This window comes from Sipha flava, unplaced genomic scaffold (genome assembly GCF_003268045.1).
Source record: "Sipha flava isolate LNK unplaced genomic scaffold, YSA_version1 36_pilon_pilon, whole genome shotgun sequence".
Classification (NCBI taxonomy): Eukaryota; Metazoa; Arthropoda; class Insecta; order Hemiptera; family Aphididae; genus Sipha; species Sipha flava.
This window is the reverse complement of record NW_020273076.1, coordinates 874136-900606: the sequence shown is the minus strand read 5'-3', so window position 1 is coordinate 900606 and position 26471 is coordinate 874136. Positions and strand designations below refer to the sequence as shown.

The 26471-nt window shown below is 27.2% G+C and overlaps 1 protein-coding gene across 3 annotated transcripts in view; it reads right to left on the bottom strand.

Annotated features, from left to right (window-relative positions):
- LOC112688059 (atrial natriuretic peptide receptor 1-like) overlaps positions 1-26471 on the bottom strand; it is a 395288-nt gene that overhangs the window by 273940 nt on the left and 94877 nt on the right. The window contains exon 3 of one of the 3 annotated variants that reach the window (XM_025561081.1): positions 14406-14795. The exons of the other annotated variants lie outside the window; for them this stretch is intronic. Coding sequence (XP_025416866.1) covers positions 14406-14795 — 390 coding nt within the window. The remainder of the gene's footprint in view (positions 1-14405; positions 14796-26471) is intronic. 3 annotated transcript variants of the gene reach the window in all.

Below are 26471 nucleotides of genomic sequence, written 5' to 3'. Positions count from 1 at the left end.
ATTGCCTTGTTCAAATAATTAATTGCGCGCAGTAGTATCTATGGGTGTAATAAATAAATAATGCTCAACCCCCTCCCACAAATTTCACCAAATTTCCGTTTATGGTTTGTGGTGCGTGCACACACTAAAAACGCATTAGCTAGGACATAACGTAATACAAAAATAATAACAATTTGTACTTATGAATGTTACGATGAAATTATTACACCAACAAAAATTGATAATTCACAACATAGACATGTGTAGTACACGTCATACGCTGAACAAATACGAATAACGCGAACAAAAATTTAGGTAATCATACGCAAGGCATCAATTCTATTTCAGACTTACAGTATTGCAATAAATAACGATTCGGTAATTCGTAGAAGACCTATTACCTATAAAATGATAATAATACGACGTATCCGCTTGGGATAGTTTTTAAAATAGTATCCCAGTTGTTTACACTTGAACATTCAACATATCATACCATTCATGCACACCTGTCAATATAATATATTGCTATTGTCTTTATTTAGATAAATTTAGATTAATTAACAATTTTGTATATTATTTGTGAAATTATTCCTGTGAATAATAATTTTACTATTAAACAACTAAGGACAAAATTGAAATAACCACAAAAAATACATACAAAATGATATGTCACAAAAATATTGTAAAATAAAAAATTATTCGGGTTCCGGTTAAAAACCAATATTTTATTCGGGTTTTGGTTAATTCGGGTGTTTAAAAAAAAAAATCATTCGAGTTATATGGGTTTTGGGTGTTTGATTTTTTAAGGGTTTTTATGGGTGTTACGGGTTCGGGTTAATTCGGGTGCAAGGCCCTGCTTTTGAATGTATTGAATTCGATTCATAATGATTTTCAAAATAAGTTCAATAATTTATATATATAATTCACGTCTGTCCTATTTTGAACCAAAAGAACCTCATATTCGGTCATTGTATCCTGTCGGCTTTTTATTTTTTTTTGAAAATGTTTTCTATTTTGTAATTTTATCATAATGATAAGTTGTAAACTACCATAATATTTTACGTGGTGTTTTAAATTTTAAATTTCCATTGTAATTAATTATTAACAATGTGTGAAATAAAAATATTTTGCATAACATAAAATTACTTAGATTTTGAATTAAAATGATTGTTTATAAATTATGAATATTTTGTGTGAGACCCAAAGGTTTATTAGATAATCATAAAAAAAATGCATGTACCTCGAGATTAATAGCTGACTCTCTCTTCTCTCCCTCTCTCACACACACAAACATGACTTACATAGTTCATATAATTTTTAATACATTAAAAATTATTATATAAATTACTATTGCTTATTATTAATATTTTTTTACACACAAATTTAAATATTGTATTTTTATATGTTATTTTTATCTGTAACAACCGTTTATTGTTTGTATTAACATCGAGTGAACTTTTACACTGTTTGTAAAATCTTTTAGGTTTCAATTGAAATATCGATGCAATGTACAGTTTCACTGAATGGGCATGAATATACCACTTAACACTTGTCCAGCACAAGTTGTATTGAAATTAATTGTTATATAAAATGTATTTACCGATTGCGACATCTTCACATAAAATTGCACATTTCAATTAATGTTTTTTGTACAAATATTTAAGTATACTCCATAATACTCAGTGGGCAAATAAATGAATACAATAATAAAAGCATTTTAAACAAAAATAGTATTCAGTAATAAGCTTTTAGTGGTACCGTATGTTTATAATAAGATGTTTTAGAAAGAAAAAAGAAGAGTTATTGTTATAAATACTTCAAAATATAACTTAACGGTAAATTATAATTCAACCTAAAGAATTAAATACTAAACAAAAATATAAACAGCGTTTTAAGAATTTTTAAAAATTAACTAACCGAAAAAGCCATATAGTAGTCTTTTTTTTTCGATCAAATTGAAAGCGTATAGCATATAGCATTTATTTGTTTATGATGTGACGAATGATTGAAATACTGCGGGTACGTGTGAATTCTAACTATTGAGTTGGTGGTCTATATACAACAAGTATATAAAAACTATGTTGAACGTCTTTAGCTCGTAATACTTTACATCAATTCTACCTATTGGAAAACTCAAATAAAGTACACAAAACTTTGTAGTAATATTATAATGTATGCCTTAATTATTGTACTATATAGCTTGAACACAAAATTCTCATTATATTTTGATATTCCTGTACGTATTTTACACCGATATTATGGTCAATGTAATTAAAAATATTACAATAGACATTTTTTATATTGAGTAGCATCTCATTCATAACCAACTTATACATTGTATATTCCACGGGGGAGAAAAGCATATAAAAGCAGTTATTTAACGTTGAAATTTAAAGTACGTTAGGTTTTTTTATTCCAAGGACCGTGTGGGACAATGTAATTATTACGAACCTCGTTTTCGTGGTAAACATTATTCACGAGGGTGCAGTAATTTAAAACAAAACGCCGAGAACGAAATACTACGCGCGTATATACATAATTAAATACCGGATGTGAAATAATGAATACCACCGGTAAACCATAATAATGAGGTATGGGTTGGGTAAGAGGGTAGGGGGAATGAAAAACAATACGTACTAAAGTGACCGATTTTTGATGAAAGTTCCTTGGGCACCGAAAACCTAAACGTTCGAGCGAATAATATTTGTTTTGTTGGATAAAACGTAAACGCGCGACGGTTTGATTTCCAATCGGGATAGTTCGCCGGGTCCACAAGCGATGACGATGACGGGCACGGCCCGACATGAAAGTACAAAACACTCGTCGCATGTTTGCCGTGCGAGCATATTAGGCGTACACCTGCAGCGAAGGCCACACGTGCGCGTGATTTACGGCCGTACGCGTGAGTCTCTCGAGCCCGGGAGAGTTCTTAATCTAACGCCTCTCGCCGCGCTCCATGACGTTGACTAATAGAAATCGGTCCATGGCGGCGTAAACGCTCGACGAATTGACTATTAAAGTCCCCCCCCTCCTCGGCTACGCTAATGCCACCGACCACGGCTGTTGCGCTCCGTGTGCGTCTACCGGCCGCGCACGCCACTTACACGTGTGGTGAACAAATCGAAACCACTCGGCCGCGACCCCGAAGCATCGTTTAGCATCGTGCCCCAGGTTAATTTTTCGTGCCAACGACGTGTCCGTTTCTTCAGCTAGAACACGTGGACTAGGCGAACGCCAATCATCACGGGAAAAATAGCCTATTCCGGGTACCGGCGGACCGCGGACCTTCTTTCTACGGCCCTCCAAATGAGCAGTGCTCAACCATCTGTTTTAATAAATAAAATCAAATCACGATGAGTTAGACTTCAATGAGTATAATCTATGAGCTTATCTCGCCGTTGTCCTTAAGTTCTCGAAAAATATACGGTTAAGCGACGAACTCGTGGGGGGGGGGGCAGTCTTGAGAACATCCGACACGAAAAAGGTTGTAAACGAATTAATGAGAAAAATTTAACTTCAAAAACCACACTAGAAACAAAATACATTTTTACACCCAAGAATTAAATAGTAATACATTTTTTTAAATTTTAGAATTTTCTCTACTAATGTATTTTATTAAAAATTAGTTAATAAGGTTAACTTCGTGATGTATAACTTATGGTTGATACCATCTATAAATATATTAGTGTTATATGTTAAACCTATATTTTTAATAATGTTTATTATGATTTTGTATACGGCTCACAACGGAAATGCTGATAAAAAATATGGCTTGCGTAAGTAAAGAGGTTGCCGACCTCTGACCTATTGTTCTTTTCGCGACACACATCTCGAAAATCGCGGTATACGCAACCTACGTACTGTGTTAACATGAATCAGACGGCTATGAGATGACAGTGGATTTTAGTATATACTTGTGTACGTAGTAATTTGATTAATGTTCTAAACAGCGTTTAAACATCATAAATCAGCGTAATCGATATAAACGTCTAGTGCGGTCATATATTGTTCTTAATAAATGCGTATCGAAAGAATAATTCATTCGTTCTCAGAAAGTACTGTGATCAACACATTTTTGATGAGGAACAAAAATGTATATGTGATATCTCTCTTTCCTCCCCCCTCACTATTGGATAATACAACCAGCAAAAAAAAAATACATAACTCTATATTTGCTATGTTTGTACAGATTTTTGCGATTCGTATATACTTAATTAGTTAATTTATAACGCTCCGATGATGCAGTTTTACGAGTTCAATAATAACCCAATACATCGCTGTATTCACCGATCCGATCCACCACCTAAGTTCTCCAAAATAATAAATTTATTACATCACCGCTCCTAATAGTAAAACATGCATTGTAATATTATATATTGTGCCATCACAACAAGATTGATTGTACAGCAGTTTATTTTTCCGTAAATTTAAATCCTTGAATTTCCAAACAATGATCCTTGTTTACTATATAGTAAAACCAGGATTCTACTACTAGTATTACCCGTTTCACGTTATGATCATAATGAAACGTATACGTACTGTTTGGGCATATTATTCAATTCACATATAATAATATAAAATTATACCTGTACTATAAATTATTGTTTGCCTGTCATCATCACAACATGGTTCCTTTGTAGTACAAACGAATGAGAATAAAAATAAATTTTAAAGCAAAACAATACGTACTCAATAAATATAAAATTTATATATATATATATATATATATATTTATATTTATATATATATTTAATATATCAAGTATCAAAATAAATAACACGGGTTCGATGTGGACTTTTACATAGTATTCGCAGTATAAGGTTAAGCGTTGGAGCATAAAGTGCAGTTATTGGCGCTACTATGGAGGCGCAAAAAAGTTTCTAGCACCCCTGAGTTCAAATGTAAAACTTCTGTTTTTTTCAGATCTAAATAATCTATAATAATTATAGTTAAATACCATTTAATTTTATTTACAGCAATTTCAGCACCTCCAATATTTGGGCTCTAGTTGCGCCCACGAGTACAATGACCCCGTTGTACACTGACAGCAATAACTCGATGTCGACGGGCAAACTATTCCCAAAATCGGTGAAAATATTGCCACGAAGGAACCTTATTTACTTAACGACATTAAAATGAATACTATTTTTAAGACTCGTGACTCACAGCTTATTCATATTCGCCCCCAAATGAATCTGTACAGGTTCATTTGTAATTTCAAAGAAATAAATAAAAATAATATTTGTTTAAAGATGTCCCAATAAATATACTTATAGTTCTCCAACAACAGTAATACAATTATTACCTACCTTAATTTCCTAAAATAAAATTATAAATTTGTATTAAATAATCATGGACGCAACTAGAGCTTACATTTTGGGGAAGGGTTATAAGTACCAAGATAAAACACACCCGAAGGGGCTACGCCTCCCCCCCAACCACATCTACTAATTTAAAAAATTTGTCACCACTTACTACTATAGATACAGTTTAAATTTTAGCAAGAATATGAAGATAAGTAAAAAAATAAGTGTAATTTTTTTAACCAAATTTTGATTTTTGATATTCCTAAGTAAAATGAAAGCTATAATACACTAAATAACAAGAGTTGTAATTTAAGTTGTTAATAATTATTTCGTTTACTGATATTATAAACATAGATGATAACATTTTATCTTAAATACAATATTCTAAGATTCATTACTTTTAATCTGAGAGAATTATGAAAATATTGAAAAGGACTAAGTCCTCTCAAGCCTCCCCTAATTGTGCTTACGTAAATTACCCAAAGGTAAATTACGATAAATTATTACGATTTTCAAAATTGTTGTACACTTGGGTATAGTTCTGAAATTTCAAATATATCTTAATTTAATTTAGATATATAAAAAAAAATAATAAATAACTAACAATATTTTCTTATGCAATAATTTATTAGAAAAAATAACTATATACATATTGCACTTTTCAATAAATTATAGAAATATTCAATATTCCTAGTTATATATTTGTGTTGGAAGAGTTATCAAATTTATTTTGATGTACAAACATAGGCCTACTCGAAAATTCAAACTCATTAAGCGTACGTTATACGAATGTTAATGCTTCCCTAGATCTAAGGTTTTCCGAATTTGCGTATTCATTGAATTTAAAAACTACCAATGGTCATTAAAATAACAATAACACAATATACATTGGATAAAGACATTTTATTTTGAATATTGTGATCATTATACAATGGTTATTAATAATTAAGAGTTTTTTTTTTTTTTTTATAAACGCCATTTTTTATTTATATCACACTTAAATATATCTGAAGAAAATTGTAAGCAGTTGTATAAAATGTTTCTAAAAACATTCAATTATAATCGTATTTATCACGGAGTGTTTGATATCTACAATTCACACAATTTGTACTGATGAATGTGTGTTCAAATATTTTAATTTTTTTAGTTTTTCTAAGTTTGGTCTAGAAAGGGTTAATATACCGTGTAACAGTCACGTGTAAGTGTACATTAAACATCAGATTCTAGTTAGGAAATGACTATATAGGAAATGGGGTTAGTGCAATTTTTCTATAATAGATATTACGATGGTCGAAACAATAATTATAACTGAAATACGAAAATATTTATGTCTATATATACTTTACATTCAAATATATTTATAATTACAATTTATAATTTTTCAATTAAATTTTATTATAATTGTAAATTATTAAATACAAATTGGATGATGGCGATCACGAGACACTAATCAGCCATCGAAGATAAGTATATTACACAAAATTGAAAAAATTTCATTTTTTTTTTTTTTTTTTTTTTTGACAAAAATAAATTAATATAATTAAATCTAAGAAACCATTGATAATTATAACTAGATCGCGAATTTCTATGCAATCGCATATTTTTTTCCTTTCAATATTTTTGGATTTTTGTCAGTTATCTCCACGAATCATCATAATTTGAAGCTAATGGTGAATTTTTTTTTGCATATTTCTGCATATTTAGAGGTTATTGCATATTTTTGCATATTTTGGCAAAATTCAAAATTTATTGCATATTGAAGTGAAAATTTAAAAAAAAAATGTATAAAATAATATTTTATCTAGTAGAAAAATTAAAAATAAATTTCATAGTCACTAAATAATAATTTATATATATATATATATATATATATATATATATATATATATATATATTTAGTTATAAAATAAATAAAAAATAAATCGATTACGACGTAAACTTAATCGCTCTTGCTGTGTCAGTCGATTATCGACATACCACTTGCTTCAAATATGCCCCAATAACTTCGAATGACATCGGGGGTTCGTTTTCAGTCTTTAAAAATATGTTAACCGATAAACGACACAGCTTCACAGAAGATAAACTTGAAATGCATATGATTATTTATTTTAATAATAAATAAAATTTTAAAAATAAATTAAGTTCAGAAAATTCCCTAAATTTTTTTGTATTAAATATTTAAGTAATTAATTTTTATAAGTTGAATTATAAATTTTAAATAAATAAAAAATTCTTGCATATTTTTTGCATATTTTCATAATTTTGACTGCATATTTTTACATATTTTCATAATTTTGACTGCATATTTTTTGCATATTTTCATGATTTTTATTGCATATTATATGGCATATTTCGATACTTTTAAGTGCATACAAGTCCGCGCTATAATTATAACTAACAGATTATTCAATCGATCAATTATGGGTTGGAATTCCGTAACACAATCACTCTTATCCTTCGAGCACATTATTATTAATAGTATTAATACTGCAAGCAGGAGGTGAGAAAACACGTCAAAATTGCACACAACTGACGTTTAATTAATGTTATAACGTTGTAACCAATTTTGTATTATTATTTTAAAAATTGTTTTTATTTTTATTCATTTTAATCTCACACTCTTTCTCGTTCATAATTGTAATAATATTCATCATGGCTTGAGACGTCCCGGCGACGCTTTGAATGATAATTCAATATCTTATCAAAACAAAGTGATGTCATTCATCTTTGCCGCCTGGAAGGACGGCGTCGCGTGTGAAACGTGAAACAGAAACGTTGGGAAACTCACGCGCGCAGCAGTAGCCGTATTACAATAATAATCTACTATTCCGGTGTTGATGTCTCGTAAATGCAGCCGATAATACTTGGTCATTATAACGAATAAATAATGCGATACAATTATTATAACCGCATGGCAACTGATTATTATTACCAACGACACAATCGTTTCTCTTTTAATCAAACATCGATGTTTTTTGGGTCTAGTATTTATCGCAGTGGCGATCCGCCTACGGTAATTTATCGCGGTTAAAAGTACGCGCATTCACCGTGATAAATGCGAATGATAAATATCCAGTGGTCGCGTCGTTCCAACAGATATTTCACGTTTTACCAAGTTGAACATATTAAATACAGAATTAATGTGAATTGTAATTATTTCTGTGGGACATTATTTGATGACGAGCTCAATTTAAAATTGATTACTTTACAATTAGTGCGATAAACGAAAAACGAATAAACTCATATTTTGAAGGATAAAATAAAAAAAAAAACTATATTTAGACTCGCTCAATAATTATAAAATTATTTATTATTCAAACAAGAAAGTCCAATTTTTAAATTCAAAATAATATAAATTTATATCTTAAGTATAATAAATGTTAGTATGTCAGTGTTTTCAAGTTAAAGCTATTTTAATTTATTTTTCTTTAGAATACTGCGATCAAAGTACCTAACTAAGAACACTCAATAATCAACTTAGAAAACATTTTTGCAAACTCCTCATGCGGGTTGTTTGTTAAACACTTTTCGTTAAGCTTTGTGAGACAGAACTTTTTATTCATTTTCAACAGCTTTTCTACAAAGCTCTAAAAACGTATTCATTTACACACAGTACACTTACGGATTGAACATCGAAGGAACTTATTACCAAAGTGAAATTAATGACAATAACACACCTCCAAATTAATCACATTGATTTCATGATCAAGTACATCTTATTAATCAAATAGCATGATTTTTCTAAATGTAAAATCAAATTAGACATGATAAAATATTTTCAAACTTTCTAAACAACATACATTATCCATAGACGAATCATTTGAATGTTAGGCTCTCACCACATTATGCGATTGCAACACTACGCAATTGAAGTACGATATAGTATGTAATGTGAGATTAAAGCGATTTGTTAGATTTAAGATCAACCAACACGATATTCATTCGACCGTACAGTGTCGATCACGTGATTTTTTTATGATTTAAATTTCAAAAATGTCAAGTTTGACTAGTTCCAGTGATGAAAATTACATTGTTATGTACTATTGGTAGAAGAGGAAGTAAAAAAAAAAAGAAAAGAAAGTAATGGACCCATCGTAATACTGAAAAAAATATATACTGCCGAACTTTTGTAACAATCAGAGAACTACATGGAACCCATACAAAATGTTTGTTATTTTATAGTATGTCTAGAGAGTCCTATAAAAAACTAGTAGAAAACATTCCATGTCTTTTCCACCAAATCCTCCTTACAATAGTTGGGAATGGTATGATTATAAAAGGGTGGATGTCTTTCAACCTCAACAAAAAATTTATCTTAAAGACATCTCCTCATACAAATCAAAAAGTAATAAAACTGAAAGTAATTTGCACGAAATTTCTGCAATACGACTGCCAGGTAACTAGTAATACTGTCAATCGCACATGTCGCTCGCATCACAGTTGCGTTGAATGAAATCGTGTTATTAATGGATCATTCATTGAGCTTGAAAATCGCGAGTGGACGAAATCGCGTAATGAGTGGAGAGCCTTAATAATAAATTTTAAATTTTAAATTAGTCTTAATAAGTACTATTGTTCATACCAAAATTACATAAATATAATAATTTAAGTACTAATATTTTAGTAAAAAAATTTAATTTTTAAATAACAATTACATATCTATGTTCACTTTAAGAAGTTTTAATTTTATACTTATAGATATATCACGTACATTGCATTTTTAAGTAAGTATAAAATGTTATTTTATATGTTCTGTGTATTTTTACAAATATAATTTGCTCATAATTAGCTTTTTTAGCAAACATCTTTATTTTAAAAATAATCAAATAAATAATAAAATGTTGTTACCAACTGATATTGAAATACTTTATAATTAAATTAAATTATGTTATAAGATATTTATATATATTTTTAAAACCAATAATACTTGACTTCAATATTTATAAAATAAAAATGCACTCAAATATTGTACATAACTTACATATATTTTATTTTATAAGGTAATATGTATAAAAAATGTTTCCAGATATTTTTCTCGAGTATTTGACATAATAGTACGACCTTTTTACTAAATAAAGATAGAGAACCTACAAAACTACTTTATATAATATATAAAACTACATTTTGATATATTAATAAGATTTCTAATTGTTACTGATTATTGAGTTTTAATTTTATAATGCAGAAAGCTCTTAATAATAATGATGATCCGTAAGGAAACAATTATTTTGAAATTCTTATAACTTTTCATTGCAAAACAATTAATGTCAGTCAAAGCAACATAAATATTTCACGATTAAGAGCTAAAAGTATTTTATTCTTTGCCGAAGCAAATCAATTTTTAAAAAATATTGTAAAAAATATTTCACCTATATAAAAATAATGCTTAGATTTAATTCAGTATTCAGTCATTGAATTTATTATTTAAAACGTAAATATTTAACCTTATGAATAACTAATAATATTAATTGAATTAAAATACCAGCACCAGCGTGTAGGCCATATGTAGCATATGAAACAGAACATCAATTAATTTGTTAGAACGATAAAATTTTAGTATTATATATGACTATAACGTCTATAAATAATTATATTTTTACACTCCAGTCTCGTTAACTTAAATAACACACCTTCTTCCTTAAAATGCATCCATTATAAAATTACTTTTTCCGAATAACTGGATATCTTTAACAGATGAGAATTACCATGACTTGACTGTATATTTTCAAAGTGAACATTTTAATCAATTTATTGAACGTTTATTCAAGCAACTATTTTACTTAATTTAATGCTCAATATTGAGTATGATGGTTTTATCTAATTACTAGTTGTAATTGAAAGTCAAATAACTAATTTTATTCAGTTTTTAACTATACAAAAATAAAACGAATAAGAATAATTGCGTTATAAAAATTAGGTTAGGTCCCTAACGATTTATTGATTATTATATAAGTAGGGTATTGATTTATTTTATTTTTTTTTATAAAAGTAAGATCTAGATAAAGTATTTGAATTTTTATAAATAATATTTAGAAAACAAAATATCTTCTTATTTTTATAGACTGAAATTTTCTATTATCAATAATATCATTATGAGTTAAGTCAAAAGTTTTTTTAAATAATTTATAAAATAAAAAATCGACGGTTTACATTAATTCCTAGGAATTAATCTGCAGCTGCAGAGCATTCGGCCATTCATGGCACATAAATATACTCGTACAACATTCATTGGATGTATGAGTTCAAATGTATGATATATCTATTTCGTATTACGATATTTGGAAGCTAAACTAATGCTTACATTTTTTTCCCAAAAACTGAAAGAGATTATTTTTTGTTTTGTCATATATATAATATAATATTATTACAGTAGCGGATAAATCTTAGTCCTTAGGAAGGGAGATTTCAAATTCACAGACGTAATGGATTTTAACCCTCCCTTTATTTTATTGGAAATGTATTATTTACTATAATATGTAATCTAATATGTTTAATATATAATAATAATCAGCACGGATATTATGCGAATTGGGTTAGTTATAAAAATTGTAAGATTTATGAATCTAACCATACTGTTGATATATTTTGTAAAAACCCGATATTCCATTAATATTAAGTTTTATAATAACTCTCCAGCTAATTTACGCCAAAAAGTAAATTAATTAATTAAAATAATATTATAAAAAAAGTGATTAAATCAAATATTAGATTATATTTTCGTCAGATTTACATTTCGTTTTATAGTTACAAAATCTGTGATAGTGAATTTACTTTAATCTCATTTTATGACCTTTCTTTAATAGGTTTAAAATACATAAAAATTTATTTTTGCATATGCTAGGAAACTAAACAATACCGAAAAAAAAAAAAAAACCATACTTGTTATAAAGAGAACATGTCCTATAGAGGAAAGGATCGATGGGCCGACAATTAATGGGATCGACAAAATACTTATAATATAAAATAAAATGTTTACAATTTTACATTCTTATAATATATGTTCTTATATCTGTGCTTATTGAATTCACTGTATAAGCTAATATACTATAGCAATATACCACATAAACCTGTAAGTATTTAGTGACTTCGATCACTTTTGAATCTTTTGTATCCTATGCACACTCGCAACAATTATAACTGTACATATAAGTACTCAAGATTATCAAATGATCACCCATAATAAAAATTATTACTATGATAACATAAATTAGTTCGTTGTATATATTTTACTAATAAATGGCGTCGTGTTTTATTTAAATTAAAGAGCTAAAATCGCTTGAATGCAGTCATCGAAGAAGAACAAAATAGAAATATAGATGATTTTTTAAAAGTATGAAATATAGTATAAAGTTGTAAATTTCTGAGCTAATTATTTACAACACATTTAAAATTTTTTATTCATTTTGAATGAATTTAAATTAGTTTTTTAATGATTAAATTTATTACTATTGATAAGTTATATTGATATAATTAGATATTGAATAAGTTATAATTTATTCGGCTCTTCGATGGTCGGCTTTATAGTCTGTCTGACTAATATATTATTCGGCCCATCGGCCGTCAGCCATAAAGTCTATCATCCTGATGGTTGTCGGCCCAAAGCCGTAATCCCGTCCTAAAGATAGTTCAAGTCGTGCTCAAAATGTTCTTGTTCCTAATTTTCAAACAATGTAAACAGAGACATGCGGTAAATACTTTTTCTTTAAATTATCTATATAATTCAGTGAACGTGATGAATAATTATCATATTTATGTAAAGATAATACTTTTTTCTTTTTTATTCCAACCTAAGATAATATATATTATGATGCGTTTTCCGCCGATTTCATACACTGAAAACCGCGACAGAAATATTTTTCGAACAGCTAATATCAATGAATCAACCAGAGAGTTTATATCATAACCTTGTAATTAAAAATTAAAAAAAAATTTACGAACGTAAACGAAGTTAATACCTACTTGAATTCTGTATTATTAGATCCGATGTGATTCTGTTCGGTATCGGATGGTAGTCCGCAGAAAAACTAGACCCAACGCGACTGCAGCAATCATAATTTCAAATGAGAAATACAACCGACAACACGTGCGGTTAACCTTTCGACCGTCGAACGAAAAACACTAAAGCGGACGAAGGGTAAATTAGATTGTATTGTTATAGCGGGTAGGTAGTGGATGTTGAAATCGCGTGATGGTCGATCGATTATTATTCGTCCGGTGCGGTGGCAAAAAAAAATAAAAAAATTAATAACCATACGTATAAAATTTATATTTACAAACAATAGACGCAATGATTTCGAATTCTTTTTAGAGCGTTCCGATTCGCACGATAATCGTGTTTGATTACATTTGACGAAGTAAACTAAACGTATAAAAGATTTTTTTTCCCATTTTCGTATGCGTATGCACATCGGATTGGTAAACATATATTTTTTTTGTCACATCCGTACCAAAAGTTTGGTTTTCGACCGCGGTTAAAGCGTTGGAAAACGACCTCCATTCATCCAGCGCGCGGTAAAGTGGGAATTCCCATAGTGTCGAGCAATAAAGTGGGAATCCCAAAAGTACTGGACGCGTATTCCCGATACAACCAGAAACTGAAACGTATACCACGGTCGTTACAAAACATAAACTTTTGGTTAAATCTTATATTCACAATATAAACTCCTTGCATGACGCATAAACTTTTAAACATATTTAATTTTCACTGTTCCTACATATGTTCGTTGAACGTTACGAATAGTACATTTTTTTTCCATTAAAAATTGTTTTCGTAGAATAGTTTATTGTTGCATAAAATACCTGCATTATTTTTTCCATGAACACAGGGCCATGGAAAAAAAATACCTAGTACGCGTGGCTCGAGAGGTAAGACAATTTCAGTCTTGGGTCATATGCAGCCATCGCCTGCGACTGAAATAGCTTACTTCCCGTTCTTGCCACACAATGCACTATGGAAGTTGGCACGTGAATATGAAACGGAAAAAAACGGTTCACAGTGTTTTCGGTACGAAATCAAACGCATTATGCACACGTTATTTTTGAAAATGACAATTTCGAGCGTAAATACCATATATATGATAATACGATAACGATCGGATGAGTTTCTAGACACACACTCACTTCGCGCGCTGTTCGACAGGGTGTTCAACAGGTCTTTGTATACGGCGTTGTCCGCGGTGTCGTTGAAGCTCACGTACTCCGGCTTCCGGCCCAGAGCAATGTACACGGCCGACAGCGTGAAGTGACACTTGGAGTTGCCCATCAGCGAGTTCACGCCGTGGTTGTAGTACAACAGGCCGGCCACGTTCCAGCCGAACACGTGCAGTATGTGCCGCAACGCCTCACCCACCAGCTTGTACGAGCCCATCATCCTGGTCAGCGTCGGGTACTCCTCGCGGTAGTTAAAGTTCTCCGCCTGTGCGCCGGCCGTCATCACCGGAATCTTCCAAACACCCGAGTAACGTGCCACCGGCGCGATCACATAGTCGCACACTGGTCCCAGGAACACATCTGAAATCATCGGAAGGGCAATCGCATGAGAAACGTATACCAAAACGCGAGTGTTTCGAAATACAAATATATCGTCTAATGTGTACACTATTATAAAATAAATGTGTTTATACACAATGGTTTCTGATACCAGACAATGCAACGAAATGGAAAACCAAGTGTGTAGGGAGTGAACAGTTAAACTGACCGATGAACGCTTGTTAAAGGATAACGTTTTCAAAAGACTTTTTTGAGCATGGAAGTAAAATCAAAAATAAAAAGAAGAAGAAATGATTCTGTGTCAATGAAAGTAATATGAGAAAGAAGGTATACGAGTATGTGTGTGACATGGAACAGAAAAAGGCAACAGGCAAAAGAAGAACTAGCATATCTCAATTGACCACAATTAGATAGGAGGAAAAAAATAAGTATTACGAAAAAATACTAACATGAGCACTTATTTTGAATTTCTAATATATACATATTCATACTTGGTTTCTTTCATGAAAAAATTAATATAAACAATTAAAACCATTTTAATCACTTCAACAACATTTTATTCATGAGGTCCACTTCAGTTGTTATTGAGCCATTTAAATGTAATTTAAAATTATAATAAACGACATGAAATAAAATAAATCTGTACAATGACGTAGCCCCAAACAATTAAGATGTATTTATTGTTATGGTCTGCAATGTTACTTTAAACTTGTTTTTATTTCAAACTTTGTTAACTATTATTAGTATCATAAACACGTCATCCAAATAAATTCAACATTATCACTTTTTATATATTTGAATCATAATTCACAAAATAATATAAACATGGGCTTGTGAATACTTTCATAAATAATAGGACTAATAAATCATGTTATGATTGCTTTCTGACAATTTTTTTTTCTCACACGAAGCTCTATTACGATTTTGTTTTTTGTTTTTTATTCTTATTAAAAAAAAAAAAAAAAATGGAACATTCATCTGTACTCCTCTAAAACAGAGGTGGCCAAACTTTTTTTGGCCACGATATACTGAAAATATACTTCACCTTTGAAGATTGACTTTCATAGAAAATTTTTTTATAAACCAAAATAAAAGATAAAAACTTTACAGGTAAAACTTATCGACAATTTGTTCATAACCACACGATTAATTTTTGTGCATGTGGCCTAAAAATAAATTCTAACATGATCGACTCTGAAATCGTCCACGATTGACCATTTGGCCGCCCTTACTTTAAAACTAGGATTTTTCCCCATTTTTCATTATTATTAAAACAAAACACAATAATTCATAACAAAAACACATTTCCAACTAGGTTTGGTAGTGACTCGTGGTATAGACAAATTTGAAACAATTTTTGTCGAATCTTATAACGTAAAGATTTTATATAGGCATAAATATATATTTATATTTAATATATTTGGTATAATATTGATTAAATGTGCTCACGAATTTATGATGTTTGGAAAGCTATATGTTGGTTAAAAAAATATTATTTCAAATCTGCCAATACTATAGCTTACTTTATTCTACAAAATTCTATAATAAAATTGGTACAGAACGATCGCTGCATATAAGATTATTATATATACATACATACATATATACATTATTGTAGCGGTTTCTAAACTTTTACAATCACGGAACTCTTAAGAAATAGTTTTGCGGAACTCTAATGTCTTTAATTCCAATTCAACTCTAATTTTTCTAAACAAAAAAAAAAATGGAAAATCAATACTCTAAAAAATGTTTTTAATGAGACTGTTAATATTTTTAATGATTACTCTTTATTAAAATTAGTTTAAAACACAATTTTTTTTTTTTTAAACAATATAAAATAATATTTTTTCCAAATATAATATAAATATCAATAATCACATGCATCTGGCGGAGCCCTTAGCATTGTCCTGCGGAACACACTTTGAGAAATGCTGTATTATTGTACATTTAGTAAAAATATTAACTATCATTCCCATAAAACTGGATCTGTTTTTTAATAATATTAGCAAAATCCATCAATTCAATCAAATGTAACAATTTAAGTTTAAGTTCTATAATCAGTAAACAAATGACTAAAATCCAATAATTTCGGTAATATATGCGATACACTTACTACATTAATTAAATATATATTGTATTATATATATATATATATATATATATATATATATATATATAATTTCTGTTGATACACAAATATTTTATTTATATATTAATAATTAATAAGGTTATGTATAGTAATTATATTTATTTTATGAAAATTAAAATTAAATAAAACAATTTTTATGGTAATATAGTAATTTTGAATAAAATTATTTATCTAACTAATGATGGTAATAAACTATTATTTTTATTAGACGCAAAGAATATAACTAACAAAAAAGTTCTTCGATAAATTAAGTCTTACAAGAGTTATAAATACTAAGGATAAACATGAATATCACATTCCATAATAATTAATTAAAACAAAAACGCGTCTCTTAGCTGGGCAAGTTTTAAAAAGTATTAAAATCGAAAGTCCTGAGTGGTGTGAAGAAATAAAGAAGAAACAATTTAAATTCTTTGAAATATAAACTTTATTTTTAAATAATGTTATAGTACAATAAAAATCAAAATTAGGAACAGAGAAACTTAGCATTGCACTTTGAAATAGGTCAGATGACCGTCGTCATGCACGGTCTGACAAATAACAATATGTAATTACGTATAATGTTTGTAGTTTTTGCATATACATTTTTGAAAAACCCATTTAGAGTCTTACACAAATATACAAATTACACAAGTAATTTGCGACCCGAAATTTTCAAAAAATGAAGTGTTACACTGTACTAAATTCTAAGGCGTTGCTGTTTAATGAAGCCAACAACATTTCACATAAAATACGCACAGTGTACTAGTAAAATAAATGCTTGCTTGTGTATAGTTTATATTAATGAAATTATACTCTACACTCGTTCACGTTCATTTTTAAATGTCAATCATTCAATTATTATTTTTAAAAAAAATCTTAGAAAATAAACCAATAAAATATATAATTCATAAATTTAATGCAACAAAAGATATAAAAAGGGATAACAATCGATGAGTGACGTATAATTATTCTTAATTTTATAGTATTCCAAATATAAATAATCGGGTGATCGACATACATTTATATTTAATTTCAAATTTAATAATTATGTTTATTCATAATTCTAAAGCTAAATATGATCTTAAATTTTCAAGAAATCAATTTTAGTAATTAAAAATTGCTAGAAAAATTGTAATTAACAAATTATATAAATTAATAATTACAACTTACCGTATCGCATGATCAATTAACACTTTAATTTTTATTACCTTAAATAAGAAAGAAGATTTATACGTATGATTTATTGTTTCAGTTAAATTTATTGAAATGGAATATCCTTTGCACAAAAGCATTTAAATTACTTAATAAAAATGTTGGTTGTATTTTAGTTTTTATATATTTCTTTTAAGACAGTTTTGGTTGTTACCACCATTTATTGTGAGATTTTTGCATATTATTTAAATACATTCTGTTGAATACATTAAACAATAATGTATAGTGCTTTGATAAAAAAAACAAAATGTTGATATAACGTATAAATATATATCTACATTTACCCAGAAATTCAGTTGACAGGTAAGTAAAACTTGAAAGCGTTCATGATGAGTAATCTTTCTTTGTGGTATTAAGTAGAAGCTATTGACATAACTGTCATGTTTTGTGTCAATTTACAACCACATATTATATTTAGTTACCCTATTACTTTATAAATTTGATAAAATACTAGTACTTAATTTGTATAAAAAATAATAATAATATAATAATCAAAATATAAAAAACAATTTTAAATTCGTATATATGATAAAAATATGACTATAAGAACTATTTAAGTAAACATAAAATTATACTTAAAACCAATTTAGTTAAAGTAAACCGTATTTCAGTATTTGTAAATGTTTTGCAATTGCTGACATTATTTTTTACTTAATGGTTGTTTTCCCAGGAAATACTGTTCAAATATGAAGATTTTTAAAAATATTCAAATATTTTTTATAATAAATAGCAAATTTTGATAATAAATAATTTCAAATTAACACTCATAACATATTATAGTTGACATAAAATAGTACTGAAAACTTGCAACTTTCAAAATAATTAACAAAAAATGGTGTAAGAATAATAAAATACTATAACAGAAATCAATTACATATTAAAAATGACAAAATATATAATAATCCGTTTCGAAAACATTTATTATCATTTTGATTGAAGTTTAACAATTCAAGTAAAGCAAACAAATTTTTTACTCTAATACCAATACACTTATTGTCATTCTGAGTGAACTCGTACATTTTATAGGTTTACCATAAAATTCCAAATTTTATATTTTTGTTTATATTTTACAGAAAATGTAAATAATAGATTTTTAAATTAAAATTGTATATTAAAATTTTAATTTATAAGCGTAAAGCCATGATTATTTTGCATTTACCTGTGAAAATTTAATGATAATTTATAACAAATGTATTTAATTTTATTGTTAGTTATTGCAAAGAGGATTTATTGCCTTTTTTTGTGAATAAAAATAATAACTTTGGTTACATACTATATCCGTCATCCATCTGTTTCAGTGTATCCTCTTCCTACATAATAAAAAAGAAATTTTGAAAAATGATTTTAACATGTCTACGATGTTCAACTATTGATAGTTTTCTCTACATAGTCCATCTGCAAGAATGGAATTCGAACATTTTGGGTTAATAAATAAAGCAATATCATAAATATTAATATAATTTCATGTTAAAAGTACTCCCGTTCATTTCAAATGATAATTGATAATTTTTTTAATATAATAGTGACCTAAAAATGGACTCTATTTTGTCAATACCACATCGAAATTAATTAACATGTGCTTCTTTATAGCAAAATAATAGTAGAAAATAGAGGAATACTCTTTATTAATATAAATTAAACTCTTGTTCATTTAATTGTTTAAATGGAATTATATATAGTAAATTAACATTCAGTAATTACAATTTAACTATTTTACGGAGCATCTTTCATAGTCAAGATGTTCACCCAGTATTTATTTCTTTATATTTTAACCATTTATATCATAGCTGAAAAGTAAAATTTAACGATTAGCTAGTTAATTATCGTGGTTGTCATTAAATACATTTAATATTACCAAATATGTACATCTTTAACGACTATATCGGTTGTTAACATTTTAAGTTATATGTTTTGTATACCGTTACTAACTCAACATTTTGTTTTAATAAAAATGTACATAATAAGCTACATGACTTATATCAAGAGTATCCATACCTACAATAAAGCAAATATGCGTTCAATATAAGCAATTTTTATTGTTTGATTTAATAGATGTAGACAAACATATTTTCAGTTAAAGGAAATACAAATTTCTACGATGACCCTAGGTCTTCTTATGATATTTTAATTTTCATGTGAGTTATGAAGCATTTTTTAATTTTAATATTTTACATAATTATAACTTGCATAAAAATTAAACTAACTATTGTTTCCGCACAAATTATGTTCTTCTTAAGTTTGAAAATAGGTCAGTTTATTTTATAACATAGGTAACAACAAAAAATCTGTTCAACTAAACACAGATTTGCTGTGTTTTACGTTTGTAAGACAAAGACAACACATTTTAGAACCCCTACAATTTTTCACTATCCATTAAAATAAACACGAGTTTTCATACATAACATGGGTTATGTCATTATAGCTATTAGTATTTTATAATAAATATTGAAGAGATTGAATGCTCAATGTCATTGTATACACACAGAAAGAAATTTTAACAGTAAGATTAACAAATTGTTTTGATTAATTATTAACAAGAATATATGAATTAAATTAACTATACTATAATTTATTTAAACAAAATATATTTGATTTAAAAGAATCCAGTTTGTTAAATTGATAATATTTTATGAAACTAACAATTTATATTTGATTACATTTTGATAAAGATGTACGCATTAATTGAAAAATAATTCTTTTGATTAAAGAAACTTTTATTCGATCTGATATAATTTGGTTGGCTAAATCGATAATAATTTGTTTGAACTGATGGTTTATATAATTTGATCTATTTTTAGAAAAAACGTATTGTCTTTCCCAAACGAGGTTGAAATTATTAATACGTTTGTTTGATTAAAAAAAAAAGTTTTGTTAATATCGAATTTTAACAAAAACTTTTTGTTATTATTATCGATGGTTACACGATGTTGGTATTCATTTCTATTATTTTTATGGGTATGAAATTTTTATTTACATTTCGTTCTCCTATGTGATTTGTCATTTGTGAGTTTGTGACACTCTTACAATCCAACGTTCAAGAAGTACCGCCTATAACGGAAATACAAAGTACCTAAAACAGGTAGGTATACACGTACAACAGGTAATAAACGTAATATAATATTGTATTAAAATAATTATTTATTTTTATTTTTTTTAGTTACTGTAAGTAGGTACCTACATACTTTAAAAATAAAAGCAATCCAAAATGATTTGTTTCATATGTAAAAAACATCTACTCACATTTGTTTCTTTGATTGTTCATTATAAAATTATACATTTACTAGGACCTCATAGCTCGTATACATGTATTGAAAATAATTGTACTCAATCTTTTCAAACTTTGAGTAGCTTTAAAAAACATTTCATTAAAAAAAATAGCATTGAAATCCAATTAGATAAGACAGAGCAAAATAATGAAAAATTAATTAATGATGATATTGTCAATTTTTGTGATGTTCAAATGGTTAGTAATGAGGTTAGTAATGATGAAATATTTAAAAAATTTCAAAATTTACCTAAAATACCAGTCGTGAAAGAAATTGATATTAATAAAAGTATTAAGCAATTACTTATGTCTGCAGTCAGATTTGTTCTCTCTTTACATAATAACAATAACTTTTGTAGAAGTGATGTGTTAAATATTATTGATAATATTGAAGATAAAATTATAAAGCCAATAAATCTTGAAAACAATCGTTCTATGTCTGTGGCGTTAGCAAATAACATATCAGATACCATTGTTACAACTTTCCACACCGAAATAAAGGTAATTTATATTAAAACTGTACCACATTAATAAATTTATGTGTAGGTATCCAACTATTATAGTTGTATTTATTTTAAAGAAAATATACTTTACAAAAGATGGCGCAAAAAAAATGCCCTAAAGGAAAACTTTATTCTAAATATTTTAATAAACTAAGAAGCTTCAAGATCCAAGGATTTGTTGTATCAAAATTACAAAACAATACTGAAAGCGAAATTCAAACACGTGTTTTTGAGGAATTAAACATTGAATTAGGTAATACCAGATCACTAAAATAGATTTATTGTTCCTATTAATTAGTTAACAATTTTTATTTTGTTATTTATAGTAACTGAAGATCATACCATTACCCTTATGGCTAGTTTAAAGCATGAGGAACTATCATGGCTTGAAATTGAAAATATTTGGGAAAAAACTACGGGTTACCGATTACAACAAATGAAAACAAATCATTTATCAACTGAAATTCAAAATACATGGCCTCAATACACTCAGCCACTTGGGAATAAACTTGTAAGTAAAAACGGTTGTTATAATTATTTACTAATATAGGCACCAAATAATTTATTATAACTTAATAACCATAAAAATACAATTTTGTGGAATTATGTTTTATTTTATTTATAACAAACTAAGTCTACAATAAAACATATAACATAATCAAAATTAACAAAGCCTGTAGTATTAAATAAAATGTTAACAATTGACAACCAATTTCTAGATTTCATTAGGTACCTATGTAAAGTAAAAACTAAAAGTCAATTGAACAATTGAAATACATTTTAAATAAATAATAAATTACGTTTTTATTTCTTTAAATTGTTAAATTGTTTGTTATTTTAAATACTTGATAAATTTCTGTCTAAGCTGGACTTACGAGAAAATTATTTAAATATTACATACTTCTCTAGGCTTTTTTTATCTTAATTATATTATAGTTTATTTAGTTAGTTTTACCTATATAAAATACAACAATTCTATATTTTACAAATTCTACATTTAATTTTATATTTAATAATTACACAAGTAATACACTTCAATTAATTATTACATATTATGATATGTTTTTTAATACCAATCCTTTTGTCAGTTTTCATTCATATTTTACTTTTAATTATATTTATTATGTACCAGTTTCAAATAAAAATAATACAATTTAAATCACTTAAAATATAATAAAATTATAGAATCCAACAATACTAAAATAATTATAATAAATACATTGATCACTAAATAATATTAATTCACATGTATGGATAGTGAAATGATAAATAAATAACCTATAACTATTTAGGACATTTATATAAACTCAATTAGTATTTATTGTAATAATAATTATTTAAAAAAATTCTCTTTAAGGTTGATATTGATTTCAAAAGACTCTACATAAATGCTTCTGACATGATAGCAGTTTATGAAAAATCGGTCATAAAATTAGTCAAGATTTTAGACGAATGTATTAAAGACCCTAGTTGTCGCAAAATGTTGGAAGATATGAAAAAAGATGTTAACATATCAAATAGTAAGTTTAATTATTTTAACATGAAATTAATAATTTGAAAATATATTCTCAAGGGGAGTGCTAGGTTAGGTTAGTATAATTGAGTCGCTCGATTGCAAAAGACCATGTCCGAACAAACAATTATCTTTAAAAATTTAATGTTTCATTTTATTCACTACACTTTGGTTCACATTTAGTTCATATTAACTTAACCTGTTATACAGGTAAAGGGATTTTTTTTTATTTTAGCACTTCCTTGTCTACTTTACAATTACAGAGTATTTAATTATTGTGTGAATTGTTCTTTAAAATTAGAAAAAAAAATATACGTACCTATAAATACTGTATGCACATTTTTACATTTATTAATTTATACAACTAAAGGCAAACTGGACAGGTGGGATATTGGGATAATATAGTTAGTTGACTGCGGTATTATCATAAAAATTTAATTAAATGTGATATTATGTATTAATGAAATAAGTACATAAAAAAACATTTTACTTTTGATATAACTTAAGCTGCAATTATTTTTCAAATTCCAAAAATTCTATTGTCTTGTACCTTCTTCATGCTCTTTTTGTACCTACTACCAAAAAAGCCTATGTCGATTCTAGTGGAAAAAGATGTTTACAAAAATGTTCAATTAAGATTCACAAAATAGTCTGATGATGGTGGCAAATACAATCATTGAATTGGAAGAAAATATGAAATCTAGAAAACAAAAAAATATTCCAATACAACCTTGTATGTTAATAGTTGGAACAATCATAAATCCATCTCAAATTATTATATATTTTGATAAAATTAAATATAAGTTCTTTTCAGTTATTAAAGTCATAGATTTATGTTTCAAAATATATCACGTTTTTAACATTGAGTACCCGATGGAGTCGTTAAATGTTTGGCTATTCATACAACGTTTTTTTTCAATATAAAATCAAAATTTGATAAATCATGCCCTATAATTGAATAAATTATTTCAGAACTTAAATAAATATTTTATTCTATGTACTTTTATTTTTGAAAAAATATTTAAATACATTTTTTTAAACAATCAAATTTGTGATTTTTTTATTTTATTTTTATTTTATATAACTAAATTCCTTCATTTAATTTGGCTATAATCTAGATATAACCTACTTGTTTAGTACCTAGGTACTTATATTAAATATTGGTATAGTGTATTGAAAAATGGATGATGTTGGAATTGAACATTCAACTTATTACATACATACCATTTAGTTAATATTATCATACTACTAACAAAACTTTCATAAATTGTTTTATATAAATAGCATATTAAATATATATTAAAGGAAAATGCAATGTTGTGTCTTTTATCCTTTTTAGAAGGGAAATTTTAAAACAATATAGTTTTAAAAATATGTAACACGTCTATATTAAATACGGCTAAAGAAATAGTGTCTACCTGCCAAAGTGTATATTCACTTAATAGTAAAATCTTTATTATTTTTAATAGAGAATTTTTTTTAAATATTAAGTTAAATTTATATTTTATTTATATAATAGTTGTAAAGTAATTTCAAATCTGGTTGACCTTTGTTTTCTGAATTAAGCTAAAATAACCATCAATTTTTTACTATTTTTAACTTTTAACTTTTTAACTTTGAGTTTATTAACCACCCATTTTTTTTTTTTTTTTGGAGGGGGGAGTAATTTTTATAGTTTTTGTAGAATTTGAATACTTATTACATGTTACTTAGTGAATGTAACTTAAATTTGAGGGGTGGGGAGGAGGGCACTTTCCTCCTGTGCCCCTCACCCTAGCTACAGCGGTGTTTATTTAACATTGTGACCTATTTGAATCAACAATATATTTATATTGTTTCAAATAAAGGATTTCATCAATTTAATTGAGTACTGTATAAATATAACAAAACTATTGTTAATATTACAAAATTCTATAAATGTAGAGTTGTTAAAATAAACAACAACTTTGTTAAATTGAATGAAAACTTTATAAATTTAACAAAATTTATTGTTAATTTAACAAAATGCACTAAATTTGGAGTTTGAGACTTAACAAGTCATTTTGTTGAACTAAACGGGAATTTTAGCAAATTAATAAAACTGTTTGTTAATCTATAAATTAACAAAATGTAAATTTTGAAATCAACAAACAGGTCTGTTGGCTCTATGTTAACAATGATTTTTTTTCATTTTACCTAGATTTTTCTTTCTGTGCAATATAAAATAAAAATATATCAATAAGTATATACATAAATAAAAAAAAATGTTTATATATATAGAAATAAATTAATAAATAATAATTAAATGTTATTTTGATTTTTTATTTATTAGTTTGCGAGAGTTAAACATTTAATGGTTTTTGATTTTAATTAGTTTATTAAAATATATCGTTTAAAAAAAGAGGAAATGTTTATTTAAAAATAAAAATAAGTATAGTATTTTGTTTTCAGAATGATTGACGACTGATAACTCAATCATTCCAACTAAGGTGATTGTTTAATGATAAACTTATGATAAGTTAAATAAGATAATTTTATTCGATTTATTGCCGGTTCATTCAATATAATCTCCTACAAAAATGAAACCTCCTAAAGTTGCCTTATTCAGAAACAAACATTGCTTATTTATTGGTTTGCCATAAATCAATTACGACACGATCTATGGTGTGCAACATTATTTTCAAATAAAATATGAATACAGCCACGTAACATAAACCCATACCAATCCCAATAAAAATAATTCAATATAAATAAGTGTTTAAAATTGTTTAATAGGTACTTCTGTTATTTGAAAAATATTGTATACTTCGGAGAAAAAAGTATTAAAGGCAGGTATTGTAAATAATTTATAAGCAGAACACCAAAGTTTTGTTACAACTTATCGTAATGGGTAAAAGGATTACGAAGATCGATACAACCTCACAGTACCTACTTGTATATTATCCCTACAACTCTTCAAACAGTCTTATTTAAACTATCTTATTAATTTAATGCCATTAAACAGTCATTATACTTAGGTTGATAAAATATTTACACTTGCTAATCCCAACCGAAGAAGAATTAAAGTCTGTTAAAAATTAACACGTTGTTTTCA